At 43.9% G+C, this 21,143-nt stretch overlaps 1 protein-coding gene across 3 annotated transcripts in view; it reads right to left on the reverse strand.

The window, feature by feature from the left end:
• The window catches only part of LOC119375706 (uncharacterized), a 91,052-nt gene that overhangs the window by 31,935 nt on the left and 37,974 nt on the right, over positions 1-21,143 (reverse strand). For all 3 annotated transcript variants that reach the window (XM_049410850.1, XM_037645900.2, XM_037645901.2), the window contains 4 exons: positions 13,575-13,646; positions 6,622-6,824; positions 4,934-5,042; positions 517-609 (listed from right to left, as the gene is read on the reverse strand). In XM_049410850.1, coding sequence (XP_049266807.1) covers positions 517-609; positions 4,934-5,042; positions 6,622-6,824; positions 13,575-13,646 — 477 coding nt within the window. The remainder of the gene's footprint in view (positions 1-516; positions 610-4,933; positions 5,043-6,621; positions 6,825-13,574; positions 13,647-21,143) is intronic.

A 21,143-nucleotide genomic window follows, 5' to 3' on the forward strand; every position in this document is an offset into this window, starting at 1 on the left:
ACCCTGTAAATGCTGAACTTTGATTATCTCCTAAATTGCTAATTATTGTTGGATTTGAAAACTGCTTGCAGTGCTTCAATCCTTACACATTATGCTATCCTCTCGTGCATTAAATATGACTTTTTGGCCAGTTCATTTTATCTTTTTAGTCTCTCGAAATAACAATAATGAACAAGTAATCATCTTTATAATTATTTGAGCCACCAAAAAAATAACTGCATTTTTAAAATCAGCACACAAAGATACCTATATCTGTACTTTTAATTTGGTCAAGGAATAAAATAGCCCCCCTATGCCTCCATAAGGACAATGTATCCAGGCAAAGCTGACCCATATTTGATTAAACAAGATGCTCTGACAGATCAATGAATTGACCATTATAAGAAAATTTCTACAAATAGCAGAAAAAGAAAAAATAAGATAGATGACATGTTGCAAATTAAGGCAATAGTAAAATAAAGAAAGACAGTTTTGTGCAAATCTGAACAAAATAGCAAACGAGTCGAAGAAGAGTACCTCCTTCATAACAGAGATGACTTGCTTGGCTTTCTCATAACGACGGTGGAAGTCAGCAAAAGTCATTTCCATATTGTGAAGATCTTCTGCAAGCTGCAAAACAATGCACAAATCTTTAGTCTTTCCACACAATGTTACACGGCCACAAGGCACACTCACAGGTTATGACCACTGTGGAATCAAAAAACAGTAGATCGATGAAATCCCCCATGAAAGAGCCTAGCAAGAGATCCCTGCGCCGGTAGCAACAGTGCCCAGTTGCAGCGGGAGCCTCTCGGTACCTTGCAAATAGGGTGGCCGCATGCATCACAAACTTTGGCAGACCAGCCACATATTTTTTCCTGTTTGAGTTTTCCCTATGCGGCCATCAAAGGCGAGGAGGGCCGAAAGCGAAAACTCCAAACTTGAGCTTTTCAATGGTCTCAAATGGCAGCACTTCATGGCAGAAAGATGAGAGATGGCTCTGAGGTCCTGTGTTTTGTGCGATACAGAGCTCTTTTTCACGGTTTGTACTGACAAAATGATTTCCCTTAGCTACTTTGAGTGCGTTTTAAGCAGAATTGTTTTGATATAGTGCGAATTAGGCCTTGCAGAGATGTTTTCCTGAAGTACGTTTCTAGCTTTTTGCAATTGTGTCCCCTTTACAAATCCCACTAGCGTGGATGACAATTGCTACACAGTTTTACACATTTCAGAAGTGGCTTATGAGAAACACTGAGAGCAGAAAAGTGCGAACAATCAGGCACTACTGTTGTGAAGTTGCAAGGTTACCATAAGGTAGCGTAAGCTGCAAGGATATTGAGCTGACGTAGCCAGGGTCGGACTTGCCGCTTAAAAGCTGGACAGAGAGGGCACAAGAGTTTTAGAGTAACAAAAAATGTTCACGAGATGTAGCTGGTGTAGCTGGTACAAAGGCAGTCAGCTCAGGCTGAGACGACTGGGGCCAACTCCTTCGCAATAAGCCAGCAGGACCTTGGACATCTTTGTTTCGTGGACCCTCGATGGTTTTTGGAAAGATGTTGAAATTCCTCTTCCCATGGGAATGCAGTCTGTTTGCATTGGTGGGGTGGTCAAAGTTCACCGCAAGTAGGGGCTGTTGCCCATACCTCCGGTATGCCGAATGGGTTTTAGGAATGGGTTTTAGGAATTTTAGGAAGGAATTTTAGGAATAGGAATATTTGTCGCATAGCACTATGCAACTTCTCGTATGGAATTTGAGCCTAACAATGTTTGTGTTCGTAGCCCATGTACAAGTTGGCGTGTTTTGTATCATATGTATTCGGAATTATACAAATATTTTGAGTGCCACCAAGCATTTTGTATCTCATCGAGATCATACTGCACAAGAGAAACTGAAGTGAATCATGCATTCAAGCACACTTCACTACAGTTGAACCATGCTATTTTCTGGGGCCATGTCTTCCTGCATGGAATGTTTTCAGCCAGTCCTAGCATAGCTTCCATAAGATCCAATGGATTAGGAACCCCACTGTTACAGCCCAACTGTGGAACTGTTTACTAGGGGTGTGCGAATATCAATTTTTTCGAATACGAATCGAATACGAATATCCACCTTCGAATATCGAATCGAATATCGAATATCAAAGGAAAAATGCCTCCACAGTAACGATATTTTATTTAACACGTAGCTATTTGAAAAAAAAAAAACTTAACAGCCTGACTGGCAACACAACATACACTGCTATCTCCAGAACACAATGTCCAGGCTAGCACAACGCACATCACAACACAAGCAAATATCACGGCACAATGAAAGTAATGACTAGATGTTTACATGAAGAAATACGAGTTGCTCCACATGATCAGGCAGCAGGCGCTCCCTTCCAACAGAGACAACCCCCCCTGCCACTGAAAAGGCACGCTTGCTTGGAACAGAAGTGGCTGGTATAAGGAGGTATACATGGAGCAAAGCTTTGCCAGACTGGGGTATCTGAAGGTGCCTACAGTCCGCCACCAGTCACATGGGTCACTGTCTTTCTTCAGAAGTGGTCCCGCATAGTGAACGAGTGGTAGTGCGGCACGTTACGGCCGCATAATATTGAAAATGTATGGTTACATGATCGCCAACAGCGCTGCACGTCGGAGATGCACCAGCAATAAATCATACGTATTGGGGCGCTCGTTGTAGGCAGATATCGTGCCTCCGTGTACTTATGATGTTTATCGCTCCTCTCGGCAACGTTTTTAGCTATACGAACGCAGCAGAAATGTGGAAGACGAGTTATTTTATGCATGATAATCGAATTGCATATTCGAATTTTTCGAATATTCGAAGTTATCGAATATTCGAAACTATTCGAATACACGATTTTCGAATCGAATACGAATATTTCGAATGTAATATTCGACGAATATTCGAAACTTTCGAATATTCGCACACCCCTACTGTTTACATTATACATCAACTAGCACTCAGGTATCCTGAGTGGCTACAAAGAGCAGTTGTGACATTTCATGCAGCTTGGCCTGGCCTGACAATGATATTAGCCACGTGACGAGCTGGAGGCATCACCCATGACGTGTGTTACCTAGGTTCCCGCCAGCATGACATTCGAAGTCTGTATTTGCTCTCTAAAGATGGTGCTGATTATGGTAAAGAAACAGGGCGTGCAAACATGGACACAAGTAAGAAGTCAACACACCACAAACTCACTTTTTTTACTTCTTTCTTGTGTCCGTGTTTGCACGCCCCGTCTTTTTAAAGGGCCAGTAACCAAACAAGCTCGCTAATTCGTACAGAAAGCCGCGGCGATCACATTTTACGAACATCCCAGTGCTGCACACCGCGCAGATGCTCCATTTCGAAAAACAATTCCCACGCCCCTATCCAGCGCCTGTCCAATCCTCCTTGCTTTATTTACTTTACGTAGCACTGACTGTTGATTGGTCCTCTGCACTACGAAATGGCGTCTTGGCCCTACAGTAATGCTGTTTTGGCCATGCATTTACTGCGACTCTACACGCCGCTAGGTTGACCGTAACGCCGCTCTGACACGAGCGACACGTGGAGGAAGCTTTGCTCGGTCGTTGGCTGCGTGCCTGGGTGTTTCGTTCATGGACGTCTTACTGCCGGCTTTAATAGCTTTACTGTTAAAATTTGGGTGCTTTCGTGGCACCGCCACAGGCCCCATAGCATCAATGTATAAGAATATCTAAAATATTGGACGCTGAAACTTTCCGGCATTCGATTTTTTTGGGCTGTCTGCTCAAATTGCAGGTCTGAAACAGCAAACCACCACCGCTGCCATGTCACTCTCGCAGGCTCAAACCAGTGCTTTTACGAGTAGATTTGTTTGTGACAACAGCGTATTCCAAAAGTCAGCTCTGCCGCATTGCCAAGTCGTCACAGGGTGAAGCATACCAAGAGTCTGAAGGGGCCACTGTCACAGCGCAGTGTGGCAATGCCTTTGGATAAGCTCTGGAAATGCACGGAAGCATGATGGCAGCAAGTTCAAGCGCACCAGTATGGTTTAATCACTGAAGACCCCTGTATGATAAGCATCTCCAGCTAACTACTCGGCAGTGCATGTGGCCTAGTGCAGTTGCAAGATGCATGCTTTTAATAGGAGACAACCCAACTGCGCCGTACCGCCATTCACTGCTGCCTCCTTATGCAAGACCGCTAAGTGCGCCGCACACAACTAGAAATGATCAGCCCCACGTGGCTGCAAATGCCGCGTTTCAATGAAGCAGCAGCCATTTTTGTACAACAGCATATCGTTCACGCACCAATGTACACATTGTATTGGGGAAAGCTGGACGAGTCTTACACTTTCCCACCACAGTATTCGCGTTCTGCGTAACTGTTTCAAAACGTTCCTTGGAACAGTAACCGCGCGAGAGCTGTAATTTTCTCCGTGCTTTGCTGGTATTGGCAATGCTCATGCAAATGAGCAATTGGCAGTTCGCATGCATTTAAGAGGCATTCTCGGTAGGTAACGAACATATTAACGAGGGGCTATGTCAGCACTGAAATGTCTGATCAATGTACTGGCAGGCCTTCAGAGCTATTTTGGACGTGGCTATGGCAACAGCTTGAGTGAAGTAAAAAAGCATGAATTTGTTTTTTCAGACTACCCAATTTTTTTGGACAATTTCAGGGTTCCTAGGGAGTCGGAAAAATCATGACTGCAATTTTATGCTGCCCAGAGAGCCATTGCATTGGCATGGATCCATCACCCTTGTCAGATATGTTTCCTGGAGTCTTCTAGCACAGCCATTGCTTTTCCTTTGAGTAGTCTGCACTGGTTGTGTAAGCATGCTTAGAGCATGTTTCATGTAACTGGCCCTCGTACGAGTTCCAGAAAAACATTGAAGATATCCTAGATATGCTAATATGTGAAGTACATTGATAACATTTGCACAACATGCAAAAATCACAATATGTGGGGCTCACCTGGTCACGATCTTTCACAACCTTTTGCATGCTGTCTTCTTGCTCAGCACGTTCTTTCTGGATATCCTTGGTGAAGGATTGCAGGGCTTCCAACACGTTTTCATTGTCCCTGCCATATACATGCGCCTCTTGTACATTGCACAAAAGAACCATGTCCTACTTAGGACTTTAAAGGCAGAAAAGTTATAGCTACACCAGAACTTGTCTAAATTTAAGCTTGTTTATCGCCGCATATGGGTGAAGCATGACGAAAGCATGCTGTCGTGTCTGGGCATCAGAAGGATTTTGTCTTAGGGGGTGCAAACCTGTGCTGCATCGTGGTGGAGGAGAGGAGGGGGGAGGGGAAGTGCCCCTTTTGCACACCTTTGCCGACGCCCATGCACGCCAATGCTCACCGCTGAAAGTTCACAGGAAAGTTCCCTCCATTTGGGTGGGCCTTTAACACCATGCATATCAACCTCCGACTACAACATTTATGTGAATTCCCACAGGGAGTAAATGAGAAAACAATGCATCGAATTCTTATCTGCAAAACTAGTGAAATGTTTTTGACGGTAGTGCTTAGCACATCGTACTATACTGGCACCCTCATGGTACAATCCATGCCTACACAATACAGGTGCACGATACCTGTTCCTCACACAATAGGCGGTCCTTATTTTTGTCTATTTTCATAATACAAAACTTTCAAAGAGAACGAGAGAAGTTCAGCGCCAATGCCTATCCAGTTTAGTAATGCCCCTTTAGCGCAACTAATCAGGTTTAAGCTGGTGCATTTCCTCAGCATTACTCATGGTACACAGGAAGGCAAGTTGCCAATGAATGTTTGCAACTCACCTGTACAACACCCTGTTTGAATATACTGCGATACAGAAGAAGAAGGTTTAAGAGAACGAGGACGTCGAAGAACTACAGAAATTTGACTATCTCCTATTTTGTAAATTACACGCGTCCTACTGTCACAGTACACACACTTGTGCATGTGCACACAAAGCCGACAAAATGGCTGTACCTCTAGTGCAAGCAGTTTTGCTTTTATGCAAGGCGAATTCAACAATTTTACAGAAAAATTGATATTAACGAGGGTAAAATGTGCTTTGAGTGCTCTAAACCTGAATTCACTCTACATTACAACACAGACAGCACTACAACTGCCAGAGGAAAGCTCTACAAAAATTGCATTGTCATTCACTTTAGAGTGTACATGTGCACAAGCGTTGCAATACACCCAAACCTTGATATAACAAACACAAATATAACGAATTATCGGTTATAATGAAGTAAATGAAGAATAGCCTTAGTAACAGATACAGTGATTCGGATATATCGAAGTTATTTTTGTGTCAAATGTAACTGTTATAATGAGGTTCAAGTGTACTTAGGGTTGTATAAGCCTTAAGTCTTCTTGAGGACTTGAGTGTATATTCTGCAGAATGTGGGAACAGTGTCACGTGACTATGAAACACGATGCCAAAATTAAAATTGTGTAAAACCTGTCGGCGTATACTAGCATGCCTAAAAATCAATATGTATTTTCGACATTTATCAACTGTTCTCCAACTGATAATAAGACATGCGCATGTGATAAGTAAACTCTTTTGAAACCACAAATTCAAATTAACGCTATAATAAACCCAAATTAAAGGGGAAAAAAAAGCCAAGTACTGCTCAAGTCAAAACAGCCTCACCTTTGAAGGTTCTGCAGAGCTTTTTCTTGCATCTTGCAAAACTTCTGGCTTTCTTCGAGCTTGCTGCGGTAGCTCTCCACTTCTTGTCGAACAGACTCCAGCTGTCGAACACAATCTTGGTCCTTTTTAAGCAGGCGCTCTTGAAACATCAACTCCTGGTACTTGAGCGCCTGTGACATTTCCTTCTCTGAAAACATTTGCTCCTGAAACAAGTGGAAAGACCACACAAACTTCAATAAGCAAATTCCAACAGCACGCATACCATATTTGTACAAATATAACAAGCTTTTGTTTGGAAAATTTTCGCATTAGAAATGCACCTTGCACTATAGTACTCGGGTTCGCAAAACTAATATATAAAGTGAGCCTTTTCCCCACATCTTGTCGTTCAAAAATATTTTAGAATGTGTATAGTGTGATTTTTGGGTTCGTGATATGATATCGGGAAGTTTATTTCTACTTGCACTTTAAACTGCAGTGATCATGCATAGGAAAGCTCCGTGACACTGATGCCCTAGTGCATCACTGTCGCTGCATGCACTGCTGGAGCATGCCGCAGCCATCGCATTGCGCAGTGGCAGCAATACACAACAGAGGATGTAAATTACCCAGAACAGTTTCACTCATCACTGCACTTCCTTTGCACTTCTGTGTTGCGCAAATTACTAAGCCACTGCAATGAACAGGAGAACTCACCATACCACCGCATTTCAGAAACAGGCAATCCTGCTGCCCGAAAAGAGAGGAAACTGAAGTGTGGCACGACATCTCAGACAGAGCGAATCAGCAATACGAGGCTGGAGGAAGTACCCTGATCGCATCTTTCAAGACGCACCTATCCTGAAAGCATCCGTTCGATCCAAGAATGACCACTACCCAACAACCAACAAGGACCTGACAGAATTCATCAGTGAAAGTCTCGGCAGTTTCTGCCTGTGTACGGTGAACTCGTGCAGTTCAAAGCAAGAGAGCCTGCGATACATTTAAGGTCGTCATCATAGGTAGCACAACACTTAACGAAAGACAGATACAAAAAGAAAAAAAAAACCACAAGTGCTTACTTCAACTAAACGTTTATTGCCACATTTATTTAAGGCCAGTCATGCCTGAGAGCAGTAGTTTATGCATCCTTGCCAAATTCTAGCGTTGCCAAAGGACTGATTGTGAAAAGCTCCCTGCCGAGTACGAGAAAAAAAACTATTGAGGTTTTAGTGCTGTGTTAGCAAGACGCACGATTGCAATTACCCCCAAGGACAAATAGGAAGTCTGGTCGGGACACCAATCTTTTTGGACATTCCAGCTGGCTACATTTTTGATAAACAAGGTGCCAAGGAGGCACATGTTCACTTAGTGGGCAACAAGATGACTCGAGTAACGGTAATGCTGGCATGCACAAAGGACGGGCACCAGCTGCCGCCATTCCTTATATTCAAAAGGAGGACTTCCTAAAAACGTAACTTTCCCACACTGAATGCACATCAAGTGCAATGACCAAGGTTGGATGCAGATTGCCATGGTAGTTGAGTGGCTCCATATGGTGTGCGGAAAATGTCTAGGTGTACACCTCAAAATTTCAGCAATGCTCATATTGGATGCAATTAACAGTCATGCAACTGGTGATGTCAAAGATGTGCTTGCTAGAGTTAACAGCAACTGCATTATATTCCCGGAAGCATGACATTGCAGCTCCAGCCATCAGACATCCGAATACACAAGCTGTTTAAGGATCTTGTACCGAAGGAATACGACCAGTGGTTTGAAGACAATAGCCAACTGATGCCACCGGCTCCCACCAAGCGAGCATCAGTCTGCTAAGTCGCACGACGGTTTAGCAATGCGTGGGAGGCTTTGTGAACTTCCATAGTGTCACAGGCATTTGGGAACCCTCCAAGGGTTCCTTTGACCGATACTTTAGAGAGAGGAAATCTCAGTTCTCGGCATCTATCAAAACGAGGAGCAGAAACATACGTCAAAGCCTGGGAATACGTTGAGAGAGCCGTGTGTCACAGGAAGAACAGACAAGCTGTGGCCACGTTGTGCGCCGGAATCTCACCGAAGGAAATCCCAGCTTGAAACTGATGCATGCATGAATGTTCGACATACTGTAACTTTTGTTCTAATGGGCTTAGAAGATCCATTTTGTTGCATTACACTCAGTTCTGATTCCAGGTCATTGTGATATGCTGATTTACTTGGAAACTCTCTCACTTTAGAAAAAATCTTGCTCCCCAAAGGCACCCATGAAATATTTTGTATTTTAAAAACTACTTATACTAGAAAAATAATTGCATGTTTGAAATCAGCACACAAATATACACAAACTTATTAAGATTCATCAAAATCGATCAAGAAGTAAAAAAATTTTAAGTGCCTTGTCCCCCCTTAAAGGGACACTAAAGGCAAATAACAATTTATGTCAGAGTGAAAGCCCAATGTATGACAACTTCTAAAACGGCAATATTATCAACAGCAGTGCCCTACTTACCGAGAAATTAAGCTAAATGTATCACATGATGAGCGCCACAAGTGGGACATTTTCGAAGTGATCCCGATGACGTATGGAAGTCGGCCTACAATAAATCACTAGTAATCAAACTAGCAGCAGTAAAAAAAGAACATTCCGAGCATCAAAAGACGTAATAAAATGCTGTTTGTTCGTTTCCGCTTGATTCATAGAAAACAAAACCTCCGTGGCGTTGCCATGGGGAACGGCGCGCGTGGTTCAAAGGTTCCGTTTTCGCCGAACTGCGCCTCGGCCGTCTCAGTGGTAGTTTCCGGATCGCCTACTGCCGTGCGTGTTTTGCGCGCTCGTGAAAGTCGCTCTGACAGAAAGTTCGACAAAATGCCGCATGCGTGTGATATTGCCGGATGCCCGAAGGGTGCACAACGCCAGTGCTGCAGCAAGGAAACCGGTGTGTCTTTTCACTGGGTGCCGCGGAATGAACCCTTACGCTCGAAGTGGCTTAGTGTCATGCCATTGCGCCAGTGTGCTAAACAGTCAAAACCTCTGCGTGTGTGCTCGCTGCACTTTCGTACTGAGGATTACGAGACCAACCGCAACTTGGTGAAGGCTTTGAATGTGCCCATCCGAGCAAGTCTTTGCCGCAGCGCCGTTGTTACTACTGTGGGTCCCGCTACTTCTGCTCAGCTGCTACTAGTGTCGGCGGCCGCGCAGTAAAAGCGGGCAACGTTGGGCACGGCAGCAGTGACGTATGAAAGTCGTATTTTCAGGTGGGAGATTTGAAGCGCGCTAACGCGATGCGGACCACTAAAAACGTGATTTAATTTCAAAATAAGCACTTCCTTGGCATAAAAGCAGCACTACGAGGTTTCTGGACCGCTATTTCAACAATCAACGTCGACTTAATATTTGCCTTTAGTGTCCCTTTAAAGGAGTACTGACACGATTTTGAAGTGCAGCAAAACATACGTTTTTGGTTTCCTTGGCATGTAGCGTTAACGCTCTCCCCACACCGCATCCGGGAAACACGTATAAATATTTAAGTTTGATTTTAAAGTTTTCATCTCCCAGCATCTGCAAGGCAGCTTCACCGCATGGAGAGCCCTATGACGTTTCAAGTCAGCTCACTTGATTTGCGAAATCTGGGTTCTGCATGCAGCCTAAATCACAGAAATTGCTGTCGGAGGCACTGGACGACAGTTCACTCATGAACCACATTCGACTGACAGCAAAGGACAGCAGGTGCATATTTCGTGGGTTGCAGTCTGCCTGTGACGTCACGGGCAGACTTGACACGTCACTACGAAGCCGCCCTCTCTAAACCGAAACCGAAACTGCTGGTTGAAAGAAGCGGTATTAAAAATATATGCAATGCATCCCCAGGCACCACGACACTCTTTTTAGGGTTCTCGACACCCGTGCTTTCATTTAGAGCAACAACCCGAAAAATTTTAAAATTCATGTCGGTACTCCTTTAACCCTTTGTAGGTTTGCCTATATTTTTGACACGATGTAAAAACCGGCGGTGGTATATTGATATAAACTACAAAGAAATAGTATAAAACAAATTTCATCAAAATCAAGCCAGTAGTTTGCTGAAAAAAAGTGGGACATATATGTCCCACTGACTCGTGAAAATGTTTTCAAAAAGTGGGAAAACACTGTCCCACTGTCATGAAGGCACCATCTCGCGATTTCATCAACGGGTATTTGGGATGGAAACGGCCGAAGCTGGTGGCACAGGGTATTGCTTCTCAAGCTGTGCTAAAGAAAGTTGTGCGACCTCATTTCCAGCACTAGAACACCACCTGCACCTGCGCCTCTTGTGAGCCTTCATAGCGGCGTGGTCTGTTCCTGTAAAGCTTACTTCACCGCATGTGCCAACTGTTTTTCTGTCCATTTGCCTGTCCTTGCTTTGGCTGTCGAAATTTTCGAGTACGGCTGTTGTCCCTGAATATGTGCCTACTTTTCAAGAGTTATATGATATGCAGGGGATTGTGTTTCGATGCATTTATCGGTCAAGTTATATGACTGGAAGCTAAAATCGTCTGACAAACCAGAAAAAGAGGAAATTATCCGGCATTTAGATTGGTAGGTTATTTATCTGAAGAAGAAAATTCAGAACCTATCATAAAAAATTTGTTGAAATTCAGCGCCATTTTAACACTACTTCCGCAATTTGAAAGCGCGGTAAAAAAATTTTCCTCGGGATTACAAAGACTTGGGTTAGATATGAGCGACTTAGAGTTGCACTAATTGCAACGGGTGATGTGGGAGAAAATTTTTCCTGCAGACAGAAAAGTGGGACGTATGTGTCCCACTGTCTCACAAAGGGTTAAAGGGCCCCTTCACCAGCCTCTGAAAATACAAAAACTAGCGCAATATTCTCTCGTGGCATTTCTTGTCTTTCTGGCGCACTTCATATGACACAGAACAATGATTCCCGTGATGTCTATACAGTCAATTTCTGATTTTTTGGACTCCTTAGGGACCGTAAAATCGTCCGAAAAAACAAATTCATGCTTTTTTATTCTGCTCAAGTGGTCAAATCGCCACAGCCACTTCCGAAATAGCTTTAATGCCTCCCAGTACAATTATCAGGCATTTTGGTGCGCGCCCATGCTCTCGAAAATACATTCGGTACCTGCCGCGAACCCCGCTTAACTACGTACGTGCCAACCGCCACTTTTACATCTTGTGATGAGCGCCGCTGATAACAGCAAAGCGCGGAATAGATTACGGCTATCTCGCATGAAGCGTTTGTAAACGATGACGCAGAACACAAAGACTGTGGCGGAAGAGCGGACGACTCGTCCGGCTTTCCCCAATGCGTGTGCGCATGTAAACATGTGCACACACTTCGCCGAGTCGCCGCCGACACGCAGCATTTGCTGCCGTGTCAAGCCGATCGTTTCTAGTTGTGTGCAGCACATCGCCAACTAAGCTGACGCCGTCACTTTACTGTTGCTGTATCGTACGCACGCATTTATCATGAAAGGGTTCGTGATGCACACTTAGTTCCTGACTGCACGCGGGCGCGGCAACGGCGAGATGGTTTCGTCCGCGAAGGCAATGCGTCTATGCGGCACACTTAGCGGTCTCACACAAAGATGCAGCAGGAAGGCGGCGCGGCGCATTTGGGTTCTCGCCTATTAAATGCATGCAGTACGCATGCAACTGCGCTAGGCCACGTACACTACCGAGCAGTTAACTAAAGATGCTTATCGTAAGGGTTGTCAGCGATTAAGTCGTAATGGCGCGTTTGCCAGCTGCCGCCATCACGCCTCCGTGCATTTCCGCTGCTTATCCGTAACATCGCCGCACGGCACCAGAATAGCGGCCCCTTTGAATTTCTGGTCTGCTTCACCCCATAACGCTTCGGCATTGCAGCAAAGCTGACTTTCGGACTCTGCTACTGTCTCAAACAGATCGACTCGCGAAAGCACTGGTTCGAACCTACGAGATGATAGACGCGGCAGAGGTCGGGGCTTCAAATAATGCCTTTCGGACCTGCAATTTGGGCAGAAAGTGCGAAAAATCGGACGCGGAGTAGCTTCAGCGTCCGAAATTTTGGACGTTCTAATGCACTGAAGTCTATGGGACTGGTGACGGTGCCGCGAAAGCGTCCGAATTTGAGCATGTCCGGAAAATCGGCAGTTGACTGTATATAGTACATACTCTCAATTGGTCCATATATGCGAATTATCAGATGTGAATTGTCTCCTGCATTGCTTTGCCATGCAGCTGCCCATCCGTTCTCCCTTGCCTCACATGACTATCGTGCACGATCAACTGATTTCACTTCATTTTCTGCGTTTGCAACTGCGCAAATGGAGATAACAGCGTGTAGCAGACAAGCGCGAAATCCTGATAGGGTCAACACTTAGTGCTAACATGGTACATGTGCTTTTAAGAAATAAGTGGCAAGGGGGAGATATCGCCTGTAGGAAGAGTAGCGAAGGCGAGGAGGAAACCACTCAGTCTTTGAATGCGGAGTGGTGAGGGGCCCGTTAAGGGCTGCAGCTTTCTCTGCGACTAAATGCACTGTGCAAGAAAGAAATGTGTAGTACTCCACTAAATTGTGGTATATTGAGAGAATAAAAAGCAAGGCAAAAATAAACCACAAAAATATTGCATAAAGTATGGCGACAGCACATGGTGCAAACATGTCATCTGCCTTTTAATAAACAACCTACAGCATACAAGAAACACCATGTCCTCCGTCTATTCCCTTTAATATAGCACAGTAATAATAGCGGAATGCAGTAGAAGTGGCAGCGGGCACACTTACTAAAGCTTACTTAAATGGGCAGGAAGTTTTCCTGTGTGTCCCTTTAATACGTTTGCACCTTTTTTGCGCATCTTGATATATGAAGTAGTAATGCAATTGTGTCCAGTGAACTCTCGCAGAGCAAAACATTGTACAATGTTGGATGTACTTAATAGAAGACCACAACACTGCTTTTTGATGCAATGAGGACATGAGACTTGCCTCTTGAATAGGTTCTGAAACTCCTGGAGTCTGACAGCCCTTTCCAGGCGTCGAAGAAAAGTTCAGTAGGTCCTACAAAGTCAAGAGGTTCAAGTTTAGAAAAATGTCAATACACAATGAAGACATTAAAAGCATTAAAAGTGAAAAGGCACAATAATGCAAACATGTTTGAGCTACAAATATTTTATAGAAATAGTATATAACAAGAGGATCAATAGGCCAGTTGTACTGTGGTAAAAGGCTATTGGTACAGTGCCACATGTACCCACGCATACAGTGAAGCTACCAAGGATTTATGAAAATTCTACTCAGTAGATTAATTTTGCATCTAGGAGCACATTTGGGTGCTCTGAAGGAAGATGTCGCATGTTATACTTTGAATTGAAGGTTGCGGAATGTACTCCTCAGCTATTCTGTCAACACAAATAAACAGAATATTGGCCCATAAATGAGTTACATATTTAGGGGGGACATGGCACTTGAAAAAAATTTTTTTTTATTTCGTGATCATTTTTTATGAAGCTTCCTGTGTTTATGTATATTTGTGTGCTAATTTCAAGTATGCAATTATTTTTATAGTATGATGTGTAGTTTTTAAAATACGAAATATTTCATGTGCCACATGGGGAGAGAGTTTTTTTCTAAACTGAGTTAGTTACAAAGTAAATCAGCATATCACAATCTGCAATTGGAACTGTGTGCAGTGCAACAAAAATGGATGTTCTAAACCCATTAGAACAAAAGTTATGGTATGTTGAACATTCACGAGTGAAATTCTAGCTTGAAATTGACTTGCTCGCGAAAGTTCAACATACCATAACTTTTGTTCAAATGGGTTTAGAACATCCATTTTTGTTGCACTGCACAGTTCTGATCGCAGATTATTGTGATATGCTGATTTACTTTGTAACTAACTCAGTTTAGAAAAAAACTTGCTCCCGAAGTGGCGCATGAAATATTTTGTATTTTAAAAACTACACATCATACTATAAAAATAATTGCATACTTGAAATTCGCATGCAAATATACATAAAGTCGCCAAGTTTCATCAAAATCGAGCAAGAAATAAAGAAAAAGTTTTAAGAGCAGTGTCCCCCCTTAAAGAATAACCCTTTCCAAGTACCAACATAAGATGTGCTCATCAATATGGCGAGCTCCTTCCTTCAGTCTTGATTCCAACAAATGATTACACTTCAGCCTGTGAGGGTAAATGATGTAAATATAAGGTGCTACGAGGAAGTCCAAAATGGCCTATGCTGTACTTTTGACACAGAATGCAAAGTCATTGTGTGCTTGAACAATGTGCCAATTTTTCAACTCTTCGCTCAGAAAATGCCGTCACCCTACAGGAATACAGGGATTCTTTCTTGTGCCGTTGATGTTTGCTTTCCATTCTGAAGTTTGTTTAGGGCAGCTAGTCTACTATCGCTTGCACATCCATGCGGGCACGCAATGATAAGTTTGGTTTTGTCTCACGGGTGGTTTCAGTTTGTTGCCCTCTCAAAAACTGATGGCCATCTGCATTCTACCCCCGTATTCACAAACACTCCTTTCATTACACATAAAGGCTGCCTTTTGTAATGAAAACTAGTCAAAGTGTGAGAAAAGGTAAAGGGACCTTTCAAAAGTCCACCTTAGGAATTTTAAGGGAACGTTATGAAAGGCACCCTGATCAAAATAAGCGGCTGACATGGGAGTGAGGCTATGCACATTTTTACGGTTGAATGTTCTGTGCATGTGCGTATAATTTATTCTGACAATGAAAGGTGAATGAAACTGCACCAGCACTCCTACAAACAAGCATTGCAAATGTTATACAGGCAGTTTACCCATTCTTGACTCAATTTTGTTTTAATCTGGCCACCTTGCATTGTAACAGTCACAACCGCATGCCTGCCAAAACTTGACATTGTTCCAAGTAGTACACTTGCATGCTCGCATGACATGGTGCGCCGTTAGCCCAGTCTATACAGGTGTGCGAAGGGAGCGGAGTGGTCTTCTAGGTATCGCAAGTGCCAGGTGCTACGAGTGTCTTCAAAGGAAAGGGGATGTCTTGAGGCTGAATTCCTGGCACATACCAGTCTGGCTACTCCTTTGGCGGCCATCAAAGAACACTGGGTGTGCGACGATGGTGGAGCTACAGACAGAGCATGTGAAATGAGAGAGCCGAGTGGATGAGCGTAAGTGAAGTGTGTGCATGTATGGTAAATATCACCTGCTTCTGAATGTCTCGCAATTCATTTTCCTTCAAATTAAATGCGCATAGTTTTCTACTCACTGTAACTTACTGTACGTGTGATTATTTCGGCCACTGTGGGCACTTTTGCCATTAGATTTTCGCACCAAGGCCCAGATGCGGAAATTTTGGGATAATATAAAAGCAAAGGGAAGCCTAACTACGTCACAGAAATGCTTATGACAGGAGAGTGCCTTCTCTCTTTGGTCTGTCGTCACTACTCGCCACTTTTGCGCAGTGAAAAGAGCGACATTTTGCCAATAGCGACGCTCCTTGATGTATGCTCAAGATTTTGGCTCAGTCATACCAGCTCAATTGCTGTGCCGCAATATGTTGCCTCGGTGAAATATAACACGATTGCTCACACCTTGCTTCCAGGCTTTTTTAAATGTTGTGCATGTCACACTATTGAACACAAGCACGTACATTATCATGTTTGGTTGGATAAGGAGCATTGGATAAGGATAAGGTTGGATAAGGATAAGGAGCATTACAGTACATTGCATGCTACCTTACAAAGGCTCTATAGTGAAGAAGTTAACTTTTACTTTTTTTCATGAACTTTAGTTGGGCTAAAAGGGGCCACGGAGGTCAAGTCTGTTCTCGAAATGTGGCAAGGAGCTGAAAAGGCAAGCAACACAGGTGAGGTTGGTTTGTGAATACGGTGGTAATCTCTCAAAGGGTGACCACCTTGCCCACAAGGGTGTGATTTCAGTTACTCGCAGATGGGTGCTGAAATATGCAAACAATGCAATCGTATAGACCTACTCCATGTTTGTAAACGGCGGTAGGCGCCGTCGATATATTTAGGGCCCTAGTAGTGACGTCACGGCGCGTAGGCTTCATCCAGCCAGCCCAGCTCGAAGCTCGCTGCCGCCCTCTATGATCCCGTGACAACTGGCGCAGCACGTGCAAAAGCTGCCTTCGAGCGCCACGCGTCGGGGCGCCTCCCGCATGTTTACAAGCGGTGGCCGCAACAGAAGAAGTTGCAGTGGCTGTAAGAGGGACTCTAAAGAGAACATATAAGAGCCATGTTGACGTGCAGCTCTAGCTCCGAGAACCTCATCAAAATATAAGGTAGTATCTTAACGGTGGGAATATTGCTGTTGCGGCAGTCTAGGTCACATGTGGACGTTTTAATTTGTGAACTAATGCAAGAACGACCGGCCGAGCTCAGCAAGAGGCTCTTAGGTACAATATGAAAATGCACGTAGTAAAAACACATAGTTACGAATCGTTACAGTAAATCCTCACATATAGCAAATGTGCCGGGAAAGTTATTCATGCGAACGACAAGGGTGATCTCGACAACACTTTCATCCGTGATACGCTTGCGATAATGCTTCAACTACATGCTGTGGACGAGGCGGTTACGTACCTCTCAGGTCCGCCAACCGCGGGCTGTGGCTCTCTCCCTACGAGGGCGGTCCGATAAGTACTTAGCCTTCAAAAGAAAAACGAACTTTTTGGAATGGTGTCGATTTATTTCTCAACATAGTCCCCTTTCAACTCTATACACCTGACCCAGCGATCCTCCAACTTCTTGATCCCGTCAGGAAAATACGTTTTCTCCTGAGCTGCAAAGTAGGCTTCTGTGGCGGCGATAACTTCTTCATTAGACTCAAATTTTTGTCCGGCGAGTGACTTTTTCAAGTTGGAAAACAAGAAGAAATCACTCGCGGCCAAATCTGGATAATACGCTGAATTGGGCACCACTTCGTAGCCCTGTTCGACCAAATTGGCCGTGGCGACGGCGCAGGTGTAAGCTGGTGCGTTGTCATGGTGGAAGCGCACCTTCTTCACCAAATGTGGCCATTTTTTTTCGCAATTCGGCGTCAAATCGGCCCAGTAATTCAGCGTAGTAGGGTACTGTCACTGTTTTGCCCTTCTCAAGGTAGTCGACGAAGATTACACCTTGAGAATCCCAGAAAATGGTGGCTATCACCTTTTTGGCCGATGCGACAGCCTTCGCCTTCTTCGGAGCAGGTTCTCCGGGTGCAGTCCACTGTTTCGACTGTTCTTTGGTCTCTGGTGTGTACCAGTGGATCCATGTTTCGTCGGCGGTCACAAAACGACGCAGGAACGCCTTCGGATTACGCTTAAACAGCTTCAAACACTGCTCTGAAGTGGTCTCACGGGTGCGCTTGTTGTCCGGAGTGTGCAAACGCGGCACCCGTCTCGCCGACAGCTTTCTCATGCCCAAAATTTCATGCAGGATATGACCCACGCGGTCTTTTGAGATGCCTACTGACTCAGCTATCTCGTGCACCTTCAGTCGGCGCTCTGCCAATACGAGGTCGTGGATTTTTGCCACATTATCGGCCCTGGTAGCCGTTTGCGGGGCCCCTGGGCGAGGCTCATCAAAAACCGACGTGCGACCACGTTTAAACTCATTGAGCCAATTTTTGACGGTTGCCCTCGAAGGAGAAGACTCACCGTAGACGGCATCCAGTCGCTCTGATTTCGCTTTGCGATTTCCCTTCCAAAAACAAGAATCGAATCACCGACCGATATTGCTCTTTTTCCATTTTTAACGGACACACGAACATTACCTGCTTCCTCAAGTGGCCAAAACAAAACCGCGAGCCCGATTCGACTGGACCTTCGCATGTGTCCCTCTAAGAGAGCGTACTAAACGTCAGTATATGTCTCATGCGATAGAGTCGCGCTCTCGCGGTGAGGCTAAGTACTTATCGGACCACCCTCGTATGCTCAAGTCGAGACCGCGAAATGCGTACAGCCCGTAAACAGACACGGCAAGTTTCTGCAAGTGTTTTTCTCACATGGAAATATCATGAAGTGCACTGTAGCCAGAACAGCCCTGTCTGATACACTCGTGTAAGGCATGTCATCGCAGCCGCATACGATTAGGAAAATCATAGTCTAAGTCATCCTTTCATTCGCTGCTGCGTTATTGAACAGTGCCCACGCAGAAAGAAACATGTTCCATGACCGAGCCACACCTTTAGTTCACGCGAGTACAACGAAATCCTTCCGACGCATTTAAGACTTCTGCAGTTATATCAACAATAGCAGCCATGAAGAATTATCCACGTATGACAACAATCACGACGTTAACGTGCCTTGAGGTAAACGTGCTCGCTATGCCTCCACATAAGGCTTATGCCAAAAAATACGGTGCGGCACATTACTATGACAAACGCTTGACAAAGCTAATCTTTTCTGCTGGGTAAGCCACCCCAAAACATAACCGATGAGCCGGCGTTGGGGACAAGTTCTCGCGTTTTACAGCTACGGCTAATTTCTTGCTACGATCTTCGTAAAGAGCCATTGAAAAAAAAAAAAAAAGAAACTTATTCCATCTTTCTTGTGCCTTTCTGTGCAAATATAACTGTGACATTGCTAGTTGGTACAGTTTTTTCTTCTTTGCACGACGACAAACAGCGCATGCACAAGCGAAGCAAAAACAGAGCAGCAACTGCAATAGGCACAGTGTCTTGCCTACCGTGCAAAACTAAACACCCAAAGACAGTGCCACCGCATTTTTGTGACGCATGTCCGGTGAAATTCGTCAACACAAACGATGCTACCATCTCTTACATTTTGTTTTAGAACCTTGAAAATTCATTGCCTGCCATTGGCGATAAGGTAAAGGATCACTGGAAGTTCCTCACTCGTTTGGTTTTTCTGACAGGAGAACAACTACAGTTTTCTTGCGTGTGCTCACATACACAGCGAATTATGCTATGGTTGTGCATGCCGGTTTCTCCACTTTAAACGTGTGAAGCGGCAATTCCTTTGACTTGGACTAATGCCCGAATGCCAAATTTCAGATTCATTGATTGTCAGCATGTGTGGCACAACAGTTCTGGCTGGTACAAAGGCAACGGTATCTGGTGTGCACGTTTTTTTACACACTTTAACACCTTAAACATGCACCTTAACACTTTTAAAAAATTCTTTACCAATTAAAATGAAACTCACCGAGTTTATGTATATTTGTGTGCTGATTTCAAATATGCAATTTTTTTCCTAGTGCAATGTGCAGTTTTTAAATTCCAGGTGCCATTTTGGGAGCCATAGTTTGCCTCAACAGAGAGCTGCAAAGTAGTTAAACATCAGAATGACCTGGAATGAGTACGGAATGCAACAGAAGAAGAACGGATGTTCTAAGCCCACAAAAGTAGTGGTATGTTGAACATTTATGGCTGAAATCCCAGCATGGCGCAGACTCATTTGGAATGTTCAATGTCCCATAACTTTTGCTCAAATGGGTTTAGAACATCTATTCGTGTTTTCTTGCATTTTGTACTCATTCCAGGTCATTCTGATGTGCTTAATTACTTTGTAACTCTCAGTTTAGGCAAACTGGGGCTCCCAAAAGGCATATGAAATGCTATATAATACTAAAAAAATAATTGCATATTTGAAATCTGCGTGCAAATTACACAAACTCAGGAAATTTAATCTCAATTGATAAAAAATTAAAACAAAAAATTTCAGGACCCATGTCCCCCCTTAAGACAAATTTATTCCAATGAGGATACTTTACTACTGATATGTTTAAGCTTCTTTATCATTAACTTTTATTCATGAATAAGCGATGTACCTACACCCATGAAAAATACTTCTTTACTTTATGGTCACTTTTAAAAGAGCTGGGGTACCTTTTTTTTAAAATATCTAACCCTGAAGATCTTAACTCAGCAATAAGAATAATAGATTCCGTGAGGTCACTAGTGAAGTAAATGTGACCCTTGAATGGTTAATATTATGTACTATGCTGCTGTATAAGGCATACTTGTTCATGTGTAAAACTTCCACAACGTTCCAAAATTGTTTCAGTTTTGATGGGTCTCGGAGCCTCGCCATTTTTAAGCACGATTGGCATTTGCATGAGTCACAAGTACTTCGCCACATTCAATCTTTAATGTCCTCCACAAGTCAGCACTGATGAGACAACATGCATAAAAACAGCTGCTCATGCCAGACTCGAAAAAATTGAATTGCCTAATGTTCGTTTTGTAGGCACGGAAGATAACATGTGCCTTGCATGAGGAAGGGAAACAAAACTGCTGTTACATCCAAAAAGCTGAATCAAGACAACCGCATCAAGTAAAAGATAAGGCGTGCAAACACTGACACACAGAACAAAGCACCACAAATGCCAACTATCCACCGATGGTCGATAGTTGGCGTTTGTGTTGTCTTCTTGTCTCTTGTGTACGTCTGCATGCCTTACCTTCTTTTATGATGAATCCTTACTGACTAGCTCAACTTTTGGTCGTTCTAAGCAGCACATAAGGTTAATAGTTTTACCAGCTGTACATACTAGTATTGCAACAAGCACTCACCAATTTAAACTAACAAGC

This window comes from Rhipicephalus sanguineus, chromosome 1 (assembly GCF_013339695.2).
Source record: "Rhipicephalus sanguineus isolate Rsan-2018 chromosome 1, BIME_Rsan_1.4, whole genome shotgun sequence".
NCBI lineage: Eukaryota > Metazoa > Arthropoda > Arachnida > Ixodida > Ixodidae > Rhipicephalus > Rhipicephalus sanguineus.